At 39.5% G+C, this 13,999-nt stretch overlaps 1 protein-coding gene across 3 annotated transcripts in view; it reads right to left on the minus strand.

Moving 5' to 3' along the window:
• Positions 1 to 1,304: 1,304 nt before the first annotated feature.
• RAB28 (RAB28, member RAS oncogene family) overlaps positions 1,305 to 13,999 on the minus strand; it is an 88,208-nt gene continuing 75,513 nt past the window's right edge. The window contains exons 6-8 of one of the 3 annotated variants that reach the window (XR_005532671.1): positions 11,330 to 11,407; positions 1,651 to 2,210; positions 1,305 to 1,459 (exon numbers count right to left, since the gene is read on the minus strand). Coding sequence is in view for 2 of the 3 variants with exons in the window: in XM_039257180.1 (XP_039113111.1) it covers positions 2,118 to 2,210; positions 11,330 to 11,407 (171 nt within the window). In the remaining variant the exon portion in view is untranslated. Of the gene's footprint in view, positions 2,211 to 3,448; positions 3,544 to 11,329; positions 11,408 to 13,999 lie in introns of all 3 variants that reach the window. The other 2 variants (XM_039257181.1, XM_039257180.1) reach the window with 2 other exon arrangements.

Here is a 13,999-nt window from a genome sequence, read left to right on the forward strand (position 1 = left end):
AAAACAACACAGAAGGACCCCAGGAGCATGGCTTCGTCTCTTACTGAACCTACTATCTTAGGCAAGTTTAGTTTAATAGATTTTCGCAGCTTTTACAACAGCAGCGACAACAAACATTTCTCCTATTAGATGGTAAGATCCTTGAGAGTTCAGCACTCTTTTATTCAAACTTCTATTCTCCTGAGGAGTATAGGGAGAACACAGTCTCTGTCGAAGCCTGGCCAGCATGGTAGGAGATGCTGAAGGGGAGGATAAAATGAAAAACCCTGAAGGAAGGGCTTATTGCCTTGCAAGGCTGAAAAGGGGGCTTAATTGCTAGAAAATGAAAAATAAATAAAGTTATAAAAGCTTGGACCTTGCTGCCTGAGGACTACAGAAGTCACGATTTTTTAAATTTCTTCAACTTCAAATCACTCTTGAAAAAGGGTCACCCTGGCCTTGAGGCAGATTTCCTATCGGGTCTAGCTTGGACTCCGTGACCTCTGGCAAGTTCCATTTTTTCCTCTCCAAACTTCAGTTCCCTTAGCCACAAGTTTTCTAGGACCCCTTAGAGCTGTAAAATAGGCATCCCAGACTTCTGCGCGTACTTGTGGGAAGTCTCCCCCGAGAAACACACCCCGTGAGGTGCTCCCGGGAGGCGAGAAACAGAACAGACCTGGACTGCCCTTCCATAGGCTCATGGCTTAGTGAATAGTAAGCCGCAAGGACACAAATGACTGTGACTCAAGGCGGGAAGGGGTAATGGCCATCCAAGAGGTGCTCATGCAGAATGTGTGCTGTGTAGACGAGGGCCAGCTCTGTGGCAGGGCAGTATCCGTGCCCATTTCTGTGTGGTGGACAGGAAGCACCCACTATGCCAGTGCTGTGCCTCAGTACGAAAAACATTTAAACTTTCAAAAAACACAAACATTTGCAGCCAGAACAACTGGGGCCGAGAGAACCAGAGCCATGCCCTCGCTGTGCCTGAGGCTGGCTGGCAGGAGGCACACATCTGGAGCTGGAGGGAGGCCAGGCAGAGGGAGCTGGGCCTCAAGAGAGGAGGCCAGGGCCTCCGGAAACACACAGGAGTGAGCCCACGCTCAGCCGGGGCACAGGCCAGGGAAGGCAGAAAGGCGGACAGGTGAGGCGGGGACCCTGACGTGCCAGGCTGCAGGGTCTGGACTTGAATCGTCCAACAGGACAACCTAACAATTCGAAGTGACAGAATGCTTACGAAATGTGACATGATCGCTCATCCTGTATCTGAACACCCTGTTCACTGTCACTAAAAGGAAAACGGCTGAAAGAAAATACCCCACAAAAAGTAACTGAAATAAGTTTATTTGCAGAAGAACGTCTGAACCCCACAACGATCCAACAACAGTCGTGACTGGTTCTGGGAGGGCTCTTGCACAGTCTGCCAGGCCACGTTGCGTGCGGCACAGTGGGGCAGTTCTCCAAATTCATAGAGCCAGCTAACCTGCGTGGTACACAATACACCATGACCATGATACAGTAATAAAAATACAATATCAAATACTCACTACTTTGTGAGCTATAGCTACTATATAAACAATTTAGGCCCTTTTTTAAAAAATGGAAAATATATATCTATTACAGCTTTATTTCAAGCATTTTCAGATAGATACAACTTTAGATATTTTCACTCACAAGAGATAGCAAAAGAATGCCTTCTGAAGTATCTGTAGATAAAATATGTTACTTGTTTAAATGTCTGCACTCCGACGCTACTTTGCCAGGTAGGAGTTCCGATAAGAGAATGACACCTCGCTGTGGCCAAATCCTGGCTGCTGATCCAGACTTGTGTGGCTTTCAGGTTTGTCTACAAAAGTTTACATCAGGTGACAAAGAAGGGAGAACGCAAAGAGAGCCGACATTACTCTTTTTCAGTGGAGCAGTCTGATTCCAGAGAGGGGCTTTCATTTCGGATTCCGAGTGTGTGTCCAGGAGTGGAGCTCCCTCCAGGCCAGGGAACGGCCTGCAGCTGGCTGAGGGAGCTGGGAGGAAAGTGCTCACAGGACAGCAGGGATGGCCGTGGGTGACACAAGCCCCCAGAGGCACCGGGCCCACACAGAGGAGGGGGCGGCAGGGCCCATGGGCGTCCAAGCCAGCTGCGCTCACTGAACTGCACACATAGAGCTCCTAGGAGGGTTAGCTGTTCTCGACATGGGCTCCTGGCTGTAGTTTACAATATCTGCCTTCACCACTCGCTGTCACAAAAGAAAACAGAGTTATTATCAGGACATCAGAACATTTAGAAAGAGCTCCTTAAAGTATATTTTTATTTTCTGAACTCTGGTGAACTCCTGACGACAGACGTCATAATTGAAGCCGGAGCGGATATTAAAAGAATCAGAGAACAAACTCATGTAGAGCTGAGATGCTGGGGAGAGAGGGATTTGGGGTTTTTTGTTTTGTTTTGTTTTGTTTTTGATTTTTAAGGATGGAATATTAATTCCCTCACTGAGTCTTCCCTGGTTTTATGAAATTGAGGTCATCAAAAGTCTAATAAAAATTGACAAACCAATATGAAAAATTAAACCCTGGTTATAATTTAAGGCAAAGGAATTAAAGTTAATCATTCAGCATATTTTAATTCATAGGTAAGAGCTCATAATGTCGAAGTGAAAAGTCATTACTTATTAATATTTAAATAGACCATTATTCCCAGTAGTAACTTGTTTAGAATGTTTACAGCAATTTGTGAGTTAGTAAGAAAATGTGTAGATGTTAAACAGGAGTCACATGTAAAGGAGAAATGTTTTGAACAACCCAATTTTTAAAACTTTCCTCCCAAATCCCTAACTTACTTCCAAAGAGCTCGCTATTAGGTTATGAATAATGATTCTAACAAAATACAGAAAGAAAAATTTGGAAGATTACCTCATATTCGAGTTTTTAAAGTAATTTAAACCAAAAGACACTTTTAACTCTTCTTTCCATCCCTCTAACCCACACTTCAAGGAATATCTTCAATGATGAATTTAGCAATTATGCCCTAAGTAGTAATTTAAATTAAGACAGCTCCTTCACTGTTTTCGACTCTGTTACTAAGTCTGCACACACAGGCAGACAAAGAAAGGTAATTCAAGGCAAATTTTAAAAATACTCTTTTGATTACCATGCTATTTCAGGAAAAATGGGAAGGAATGAATAATGAAATAACTGTCTCAATTCTCCACTTCACTGCACATGCAATAAACACAACTATAAAGACAAATATGTTTGAAAGAAACTGAAATGTTATTTTAATTTGTTCCAATTCCTTGTTTAGTTTGTCAGTCTCCTGGCAAAGAATCAATTTTTCAAAGTTCTAAAAGAGGACTTACACAATATTAATTCCCAATAATGTACAATAATCATTTGACCTTCAGAATAAAGAACAAGACAGCATCCACTAGTTCTCCCGCCCTCCTCCCCCAAATTGCAATCATTTACCCATTAATACCTGCACTACTGTACTGAACAGATTCTACTCTGAGCAGAGTTGGTACGTTGATTATCTTCTTCCGGATACTTCACTATTTCTGCCCTGACAATATGCTGTCAATTCCGTATGACATAAACAAGATGAAGGAGAAAGAAAAAAGAAAGAAAGAAAGAAAAAAAAAAGGAAAGTATGTTCAATGACAATAATAGAAGGGAGCATCAAAGGAGAAAAGGAAATACACACATAACTTTAAATATATCACAAAAGAAACAGCAGAATATATGCATATAAAAGGAAAGAAAATGAACAAAGATCCATGAAACATTATTCTTTGCAATGCTACTTAGTTACTGAAATAGACATGGCTACTGAACCTCCCCAACAAGTTATGAGTTCTATTTTTGGTATCACAATTAGACATAATATATGTAGAGCTCAGAATTTCAAAGGACAACAAAGAATTACAGGACTTTTCTACCTTTAAGTGCAGTGAAAGTACTTAATTCCATCTCCTTCAACGTTACTGAGGCTCTCTCTATGTGCCGGTCACCTGCACTGGGAATGCCCTGTTCACAAGGTGCTCTGGACTGAATAGGAGAAACACGGACACAGCTAATTGCCATACTAGATATGTGCTCTACTAGGGAACTTACAGTACGCTGTGGGAATTCAGGGGAAGGAGTAATTTTCTTTGAAGGTGGGCAGAGGATGCATAAATCCGAGGAAGCCATGTGTCACTTACAACCTTTATATTTAATAGTGTCTATTACTTATCAAAGACTTCGTTTTGATGTTCATTCCCTCATCCCATACAACCCTGATCTTCATGCTTCCAAATTCCATATACAAAGAAACAAGTTCAAAACATACTTTTCTATCATTAAGAAAAAAAAAGTCCTGACATACAATATTTAAGCATAAGAGCTGTTGTTTCAAATATCTAAGAGTTTGCTTAAATAAAAAAGAACGAGTTTGTTAGGTTTTGATACTAGGACCCTGAGTATGAGAAAAGCATGTATGACAAGCAGGTCTGATAAAGATAATATGCTCCCCTCAAGTTTTTTAGACTTGAAATTATCCTCACTTTTTATGATTTCAAATATCTGATTTCAGAAAACCTCTCTTCATAATAGGATCTATCAATACACACCGAGAGGCCTGTTAATCTGGGCAGCTGTTTGTGAAAACATTCACAGAGACTGGTCAGACAACTGAAAGTAAACGAAGAGGATGCACTGGTGTATGAGCCTTGGCCGGGCTCCACTCCAGTTCTCCGCAAGCAGCACTCACTGCTGGACGACACTCATGATTTACTAGGCATTCAGCCTGATGCTATCAACAGAAGCATTACCAACTGCCACATGAGGTATTAACGTGGAACACCATTATCTGACCTCCTCAAACCTAACTGTTTCATGCCAAACCATGGGTTACAATAAAGAAAAGGGATTTTTATAATCAGTAAGCAACTCATTAATCCTCTGCAATGTTGGTTTAAACCCTATCCTATAAACACAACCAGGTTACTGACCTGTGGCCAAAACATTTTGGTTGAAGCATTGACTAACACAAATGATCTGGATTTTCACCATTAATTTTCATCAAAGTAATGAAGAACTAACAAGGCAATATCTTTCTCGGATTCCTTGGCTGTCTGACATAAAAGCCTTGTAAAAAGTTTCTGAACTGAAAGTCAGACCAAGGTTCTGCAGATTCAAAGCTTTGCTTTCTATGAGGATAAAAACATAATTTCCATGGCATAAACTTCATGGTAGGTGATTTCACAGTAGTCAGCTTGTTTACAAGTCACTCATTGATGTTTTCAGAGAAAATGTTACCTACAAAACACCAGCCTCTACTTGTGGAGCCACAAAGTACACTCTGCTATTATTCTCTACTATTAGTCAATGAATTCAAAATAAAGAAGGGGCCCTAAGGGGTAAGAAGAACACCAGCTTAACCCTTATTTGTTGAAGACTATTTATGAGTGGATACCGGAAACCAAGTGGCGTCTATGCAGAGGGCAAGCAAGAAAGCCACCTAGGAGCTGGGGCAATACAGTATACGGAGTATAGACAGGCTCTTGGGAAGACACTAACCATCAATTTGGCCAATTCTGTAATTGTGTCTTAATCCAGACAGCAGCAACACATTTACTATTGTACAAGACGTAGTCTGTCCTGTGCAGGATGTGGAGTAAACATGCCTTGAAGGCTAAACCACTTGTCACTATCACTCATTCAAAGCCAATCACCATTCTAGATACTGAAGACATTCAGATAAATAACACATAATCTCTGTTTTTGAGGTACATAAGAATCTAGCATGGAATACAGGTATGTAAACTATTAAAAGAATATCATGATGGATATAATTTCAAAGTGCAACCAAATTAGAGATTACCATTTAAAGTGTAGATACTGCATTTTTAAAAGCACAGTGCTTTGCACACTGAGGAACTTAAAAGAAACTACTTTTCTTTTTCTTCCATACAATGTGCCATCAAATGCTGCCGGTAACTTTTATAACTTTGGGTGCAAGTTACTTTACCACTTTGGTGTTCACAACCTCCTAAATCTATAAAACACAAGGTTCACATGCATGGTCTCTCCAGTCCCACCTTTAGATCTGGAAATCATATGAGAACGTAACTCCGAAAGGTGAGGAGAGAAAGAACAATATGGGATAGGATCTGGAAATACATTAAGCGATGTTCAGTACCCGAGAATCAGAGCAGTGTGTAAAAGTGTGTAAAAGTGAGTAAATATGTTCCACAAGGAAGACAAGGGTATTTAGGGCGAGAAAGGAATCCCAGTGCAGTTTCTGTAAACAGGTTGAAAAAAATGATAAAGATTAATGCGTAGGTTAAGAATCTTAGTTCCTCATGCTCTTTAAGGAAGGTCAGTATTCAGATAAAGCTGAAGAGAGGGACCCTAAGATCAGGGGTCAAATAGTGCTTGAGTTGTACGGTAATGGGCTGACTTAACTAAAGTCTTGAGCATGCCTACCACCCACCAGGCCCTATGCTAGATAAGTTCATATATAGTATGAAAATACTCAGAGGGGACATAAGGAATATACATTTTTTTTAGCAAGTTCAGTATCTCAGACATGAGAGAAATTTTTGTTTTAAAGAAACTGATGCTTACCAAGTTCAAACCAAATATAACAGCTTATATGTTTGCACGTATAGGAGAATTAGGAGGAACTTAACTGAGGAACGAGGGGGAGAAGAAGGGGGGAAATGGTGGGGGAAAGGGAGAGAGGCAAACCATGAGACTCTTGAATGCTGACAAAAACTGAGGACTGATGGATGTGGGGGGGAGGGGGGATGGGCATGGAGAAGGACACTTGTGGGGATGAGCACTGGGTGTTATGTGGAAACTAATTTGACAATAAACTATTTGTAAAAACAAAAACAAAAACAAATATAACAGCTTATTAACTGGCAAGTGAAAATGTCAAGGCTTAAAAATGTATTAAGAACTCTTAACACCAAGTATATATGGCGAGACCTCCTTGCAATTCAGACTGAAAGTGGGAAGACACAGGATGATGCATTTTCTTCTTAGGTGATCTGATGCATTACCGAAAAACTGAACGCTGTACTTTTTAGAGAACAGCAATTGGAAATTCATTCTTTCTCCTAAAGGTCTGACTACTTTGTAAACAAACCAAAAACTTAAACAATATGGGAAGTGAGGATACGTGTTAACAACTAGTCCCAACTTTTATATGTTAGAGGAGAATAGATGCGGGGCGGGGGAGAAAACAGATACAGGATGTATACAGTATTAAACCAGGGATTGCGGACAAGGTATCCAGAGTGAATATAAGTATCTGAATAGCCATCTGCCCCTGCTTATTCTGGGAGCTCCTTGTGGACAGGACTTTAACGTATTCCTGTCTGTACCCCCAGACTCTGCTGTGGTCCCTGGCATGAAGGAGGACATCAAACGCTGTATTAATGAGCTGTGTGCCCTTTCTTTCCTCCCTTTCCCCCTTTCCCTTCCTTGCAAACCTTGCAAAATGTGATGGTAACTCATTTTAAAGAACTCCCTGAGAGGAACAATGTAGGTTAGAACTAAAATAGCCAAATCTCTTTAAATAATCACTGAATGGAATTAAGACTCTAATCTGATTATAAATACATATTATATATGTCACAAACAGAACTACTATAGTATCAATTTCCATGGTATTTGGTGAGCCTACCATTCAGCTCCTTCTCCATAAAATAATACAAAACACTATCTGTACTAAATCCCCTCAAGAATCTTTCAAATGGCATATAAAACACAGGAAACAAGTGTGCATGGGCTCTCCCTCATTGCCTTACCTCCCTAACCCCACCCCCCTCTCGCTCGCTCTCTCTCTCACCAGTTAGAATGGCCATCATCAAGAAGAAAGAGAGAAATGTTGGAGAAACAGGAACCCTTCTGTACTCTTGGTGGGAATGTAAATTGGAAAGACAGTATGGTGGTTCCCCCCAAAATTAAAAACAGAATGACCATATATATGAGTTAATAATCCCACTTCTGGGTATTTAGCCAAAGAAAAATGCTAATTTGAAAAGGTATATGCACCCCCATGTTCATTGCAACATTATTTACAACAGGCCAAAATATTCAAACAACCCATTGCCTATCAATAGATGAATGGATAAGAAAATGTAGTGCATATAGATATATACAATGGAGTGTCATTAAGCCACAAAAAAGGAAGACATTCTGTCATTTGGAACAACATGGATATCCCTTGAGCCCACTGGGCTAAATGAGAGATGTTGAAAGACAAGCACTGTGTGGTATCACTTATGTGTGAAATTTTAAAAAATCAGAGAATAAAATGGTAGTTGCCAGGATAGGGGATGGGGGGAACCGAGAATATGTTGTTTAAGGGTACAAGCTTACAACAAGTAGTAAATAAGCTCTAGAGAGGAAACGCAGAGTACCATGAGAACAGACAATAGTATTGTATTCTAATCATGAAATCTGTTAAGACTCTAGAACTTGATTATGCCAACTACCAAAAAATAAAAGATAATGATATAAGGTAACAAAGGTGCTAATTATCGCTACAAGTACAATCATATTGCAATATATAAGTGTATCAAATTAATGTGTCATACACCTTAAGTTTATCCAATGTAATATATCAAATAGATTTCAACTGCAAAAAAAGAAATAACTGTGCTCAACACAGCTTGCTGGCTTGCAAGTAGATTCTTAGAATCTCTTTTTAAAAAATGAACTTTCAAAAATGTTTCCAGTGAGAAACATTCATCGTGAAATCATTAATTTAATTGGCAAAGGCACCAAATTCATGAGATTCAGGAAAGAAAAATGAGGCTTCCCTACACAAAGGATTCTGACAAACATAACAAAGGAAGGCTCTAGTGGCTTGAGTTCATTTTCAAAGGAATAAATTCAAAGTAAACACCACCAACAAACTGAAGATTAAATTAAATGTCATTGCACAATAAACAAGATGACAGGGTGCACTAAAAAAAAGGTAAGGTGTACAGAAAGTGTAGAGAGCTATGTAGTTTACACATCTGGGTCCTCTTTAGTTAAAATATGCCTAGACTGCTACGGATTCTGTGTTCCCCTCAGTCTCTGCCCCTAACCCACTCGTGCTCGGTCTCTCAAAAATAAATAAACATTTAAAAAACACTTTTAAAAAAGGGAGCACCTGGGTGGCTCAGTCTGTTAAGTATCCAACTTCGGGTCAGGTCATATCTCATGGTTAACGGGTTCAAGCCCAACATCGAGTTCTGTGCTGACAGCTCAGGGCCTGGAGCCTACTTCCGATTCTGTATCTCCCTCTCTCTCTCTCTCTCTGCCCCTCCCCCACTCAGGTTCGCACGCGGGAGCGCTCTGTCTCCCCCCACCTCAAAAATAAATATTTAAATTTTTTTTTAAAAATATGCCTAGATGTTAAGTCCATCTTTAAAGTCAAAATAGTAGCTTTCTGGCTCTGGTGACTAAGAGTAAGCTAAGAACCTTAATAAAACCTCCCTAATATTTTCCCTTCAAAAGTATCCAAGTTAGTCCAAGTTGTTCTTGAAATTAAGCACTGTTGTGAAGATCAGGCAGTACAGAGAACTCTGCCACAGTGGCTGCGTGTAATGCGTCAGCACACCTTTTGTTCTAGGGAGGGCCCACCAATCACCAGGGCTCCCCTTTGTCCATTCCTTTAGGAGAGAAATTTCAAAGTAATCTTGGACTTCTCTCCTTTATCCAGTTATTCCATAAGCCCTGTTGATTCTGCTCTCTTACATCCAGTATTTCCCTTCCTCCCTGACTCTGGTCATTATCACATAAAGGCAGGATATAGTCTCCTTGCTTCAATCTCTTTCCCTACCAACCATACACATTCTCACATGCACATGTGTGCATACAGCCATTTGATTAACCCTGCCTAAAAACTGCTTCCATTTTATTTCCCTGCTTTAAAAAATGGTGTCCCACTATCCACATGTTAAATAAAATTTATCAGCTTGTCATTCATAAATCTCCACAATCTTTTTTCAAAACTCTTTCACTCTACAATGCAATGGTCATTTATTTTAACCAAACTACTCTTCTGCTTCCTAAATATACCTAAGCTTTTCAGCTTGTTAATACCAGCTTCTCTTTCAGCTATTTTCTCCCTCCCACTTCAAACTCCCTGGCAAATCCTCCCCACCATAGAGCAGTGTCATTCTCAAACGTCCCTGGGTTCAAATCATGCCACCACCACTGCCTAACCATAGGTCAGTGGATCAAGTTACTCAATTTCTCAACAGTTTCTGTATCTGCTCGTAAAATGATTAAATACCACCTGCCCCACAGAGTTAAGAAGAAGGTTGAATGAGGTAACACAGTGCCTCGTACATGATAACTTTCTTCACTTAAGGCAGAAAACTAAACTCCTTTAAATCTTCTTTAGACCCACCACTACACCACATATATAGGATCAATAAATCATTTATGATTGTTTGATAATCACTCATGAACTCTCTAATTAACTAGAGACAAAAATCATTTAAAAAGAGAAGCTGGGGCACCTGGATGGCTCAGTCAGTTAAGCATCTAACTTTTGATCTTGGCTCAGGTCATGATCTCATGGTTCTTGAGATCAAGCCCCATATGAGGCTTCTTGCTGACAGGGCGGATCCTGTTTGGGATTCTCTCTCTGCCCCTTCCCGGCTTGTGCATGTATGTGCACACACTCGCTCATGCTCTCTCTCTCTCAAAATAAACTTAAAAAACAAAAAAAGAGAAACTAAAAAGCAGAGGAATCACTCGACCTCTGGAGTCTGCCAAGTTCTGAGCAATCAAGCAAATCATGGCGATTTCCTCCTAAGCCACAGCCAAGCACAGCTGACCTTGGAACAATACAGGTTTGAGATGCGTATGTGGGGTTTTTTTTGATAAATACAGTACTATAAATGTATTTCCTCTTATGATTTTCTTAAAAACATTTTCTTTTCTCTACCTTACTTTATTGAAGGAATACAGTATATAATACACATAACATATGAAAATCAACTGGTTATGTTATCAGTAAGGCTTCCAATCAATGCTAGGTTGTCAGTAGTTAAGTTTTGGGAACATCAAAAGTTACACGTGGATTTTCAACTCTATGGCGGAGGGAGGCGGGTGGGTATCAGTGTCCCTCGCTCCCATGTTGTTCAAGAGTCAACTGTAACTATTTTTATACGTCCCAGAGCAATTTAAATGGCATAAAATATCTTAACACTGTGCCTGACCATAATAAGTGATAAAATAAATGTCTTGAAAAATAAAAACTATGTACACAGAATGCATAAATGTGAAAGGAGTTTGTGATGAAAATTAACATCTTTTAAGAAATAAGTTGTTTTTTAAATATACAAAGTTCAAATATAATCACCTGTGACTGTTCTATTTCTGCTTTGTTTAACTTGATTCCAAGGATTTCAGCAGCAACTTTCTGAAAACACAGGAAGACCTACATAACAAAAATAGGTTTAAATGATTTAAAACAGGCATGCTTAAGTTATCTTCAAATAAATTGAATTTTCTAGAAAATGATAAACAGCAAGAATTGCAAAAATATGATGTACCAGGTTAATCCAAAAATAGCTTTGTCAAAACACATTTTAAGAGTAATAATTTTTTAAAAGATTGAATCATAATTTGAAAATCATGCAATTCACTAAATTGGTCTAAACATAAAGACATTTATCCCTAAAACTTTACATTTTAAAAATTTTAACATCAATTAATTCTAGATACCACATTAAAAACAAAAAAACAAACAAAAAAAATCACTACTAGTATAACAAACTCCTAGAAGCCCTATAGAAAATGAAAATAAATTAGCCTGCACTTCAATGGCCAGGTTTTTCACTGCTGATCCTATATCAGTTTTTTGGTCTGGGTTTAGCCTATCTCAAAAGATCTTACTTTCCAACCTTTTACTAATCTTTGTGGCTCTCATCGATTTCAATAAATCCTCCATATATCTTGAGCAAAACAACTTAGTAATGCTTACTGTATTTTATCACTTCACAGTAAAGGAGCAGTAAACTCTGTTATCATTAAATAGAAAACAATAATACTTTTCTATAAACAGCCTTTCATCCATACGTGGCTTATACTGGGCCCACTATGATTGTTAGGGCCCCAATCCAAACTTGTCTTTGCTTCATAAGTGGATTATCATATTCTTACTCCCACTTATCTCATGATTACTTACTGAATATTTATTGCAATGAATTTAATTTTGATTTCTAATGAAAAAAAGAGATACAGAGACTCAAAAGGCATATGTTGTTTACATCTTAAAAAGCATTATACATTATAGTCTGATGGTCAACAGTCAAGGAAAATAAGCAAGCTGGTGTGGTAGAATGGAGATAAAGAGAGGGATTGTGAAAAAATGAGCAGAGATTAAGGCAATATAAATCATAAGATCTGGTAGGCTATGATTTGCATTGTAAATCAAATTGTAAATTTGTATTGTAAAAATTTGTATTGTAAAGACTTCAGCTTTTACTGAGTTAAATGGAAGCCATGAGAAGGTGGCCTGATGTGACCTCTGTTTTAATGGGGTCAATCTGATGGTTGTATTGAGTATTCTCACTATAGAAGATCAAGGGTACAAAAAGAGAAGCCAATAAGGACACTGATGTAAGAGATGATGGCAACTTGAAACGAAGTGGTAGCATGAAGAGGGTAAAAAACAGTCACCAGATCCTTCACGTATTACGAAAGTAGAGCCAACAGGACTTGGCAATAGTCTGATGTGGGGTGTGGGGCATAAAAGAAAGACAGGAGTCAAGACTGATTCTCAAATTTTCTTGGCCTTAGCAACTAGTAGAAGATCTGCCATTTATTGAACTGGGGAAGACAATGAGAGATTTTAGGAGGGACCATTAAGAGTTCAGTTCTGGGGGTGCCTGGGTGGCTCAGTCGGTTAAGTGTCCAACTTCAGCTCAGGTCATGATCTCTTGGCTCGTGGGTTCGATCTCCACGTTGGGCTCTGTGTTGACAGCTCAGAGCCTAGAGACTGTTTCAGATTCTGTGTCTCCCTCTCTCTCCGACCCTCCCCTGCTCACACTCTCTCTCTCTCAAAAATAAATAAACATTAAAAAAATTTTTTTTAAAAAAAGGAGTTCAGTTCTGAAGCTGAATTAAATTAGGGCTACTTATTAGACATCTAAGTGGAGGTGCTAAGCAGACAATTGGATATATGAGTCTAGAGTTTAGGGAAGAGGTCTGGCCAAAGCCCTGAGACTAAATGAGGGCAGAAAGGAATAAGTTTAGAAAAAGCTATCTAAGGACTAAGCCCTAGGGCACTCCAATATTCAGAAGTTGGAGAGAAAAGGAATCAGCAAAAGGAACTGAGAGAGAAAAGCTAGCAAGGGAAGAGGAGAACCATAAGGGGCAGCATCTGGAAGGTAACGAGGAAAGTATTTCAAAGAAGAGAGAGTGGCCAGCTATTTTACAAGCCACAACAAAGTCAAGTAAGATGAGGACTAAGAACTGACCACTGCATTTGGCAAAAAGGAGGTCACTGGTGACCTCAGTAACAGTAGTTTGCGTGAAATACTGGGGGCAAAAGTCCAATCGCAACTGTTCAAGAGAAACTGCAAAAAGAGAATTGGAAACTATTCTTTCAAAACATCCCACTGAAACCAGGGGAAAGAAAGAAAGAGCTGGAGAAGGATATGGGATCCAGAGTTCCTTGTTTTTAAGATAAGAGAAGTCATGATATTTGATATGTGGATGGAATAATCCAGTGGACAGAAAACAAGCAATGATGCAGGAAGGAGAGAGAATGGCAGAGCAGCGTTGGTCACTAGGCAGGAGAAATGGGACTGACACACGTTGGAGCTTGGGCCCCAGCCAGGAGCACAGACGGCTTGTCCCACGGTGATCACAGAGAAGACAAGACATGGGAACAGAAGCAGCGAGCATGGTTAAGTGGAGGTAAATGTGGCAAGAGTATGCCGTTGTCTTCTGTTGGCTTCAAATTCCTTATAAACTAGGAAAAAAAGGTCACCAGCTAAGAGAATTGGTGAGGAAATGCTGAAGA

Source organism: Hyaena hyaena, unplaced genomic scaffold (genome assembly GCF_003009895.1).
Source record: "Hyaena hyaena isolate Hyena2069 unplaced genomic scaffold, ASM300989v1 scaffold_605, whole genome shotgun sequence".
Classification (NCBI taxonomy): domain Eukaryota; kingdom Metazoa; phylum Chordata; class Mammalia; order Carnivora; family Hyaenidae; genus Hyaena; species Hyaena hyaena.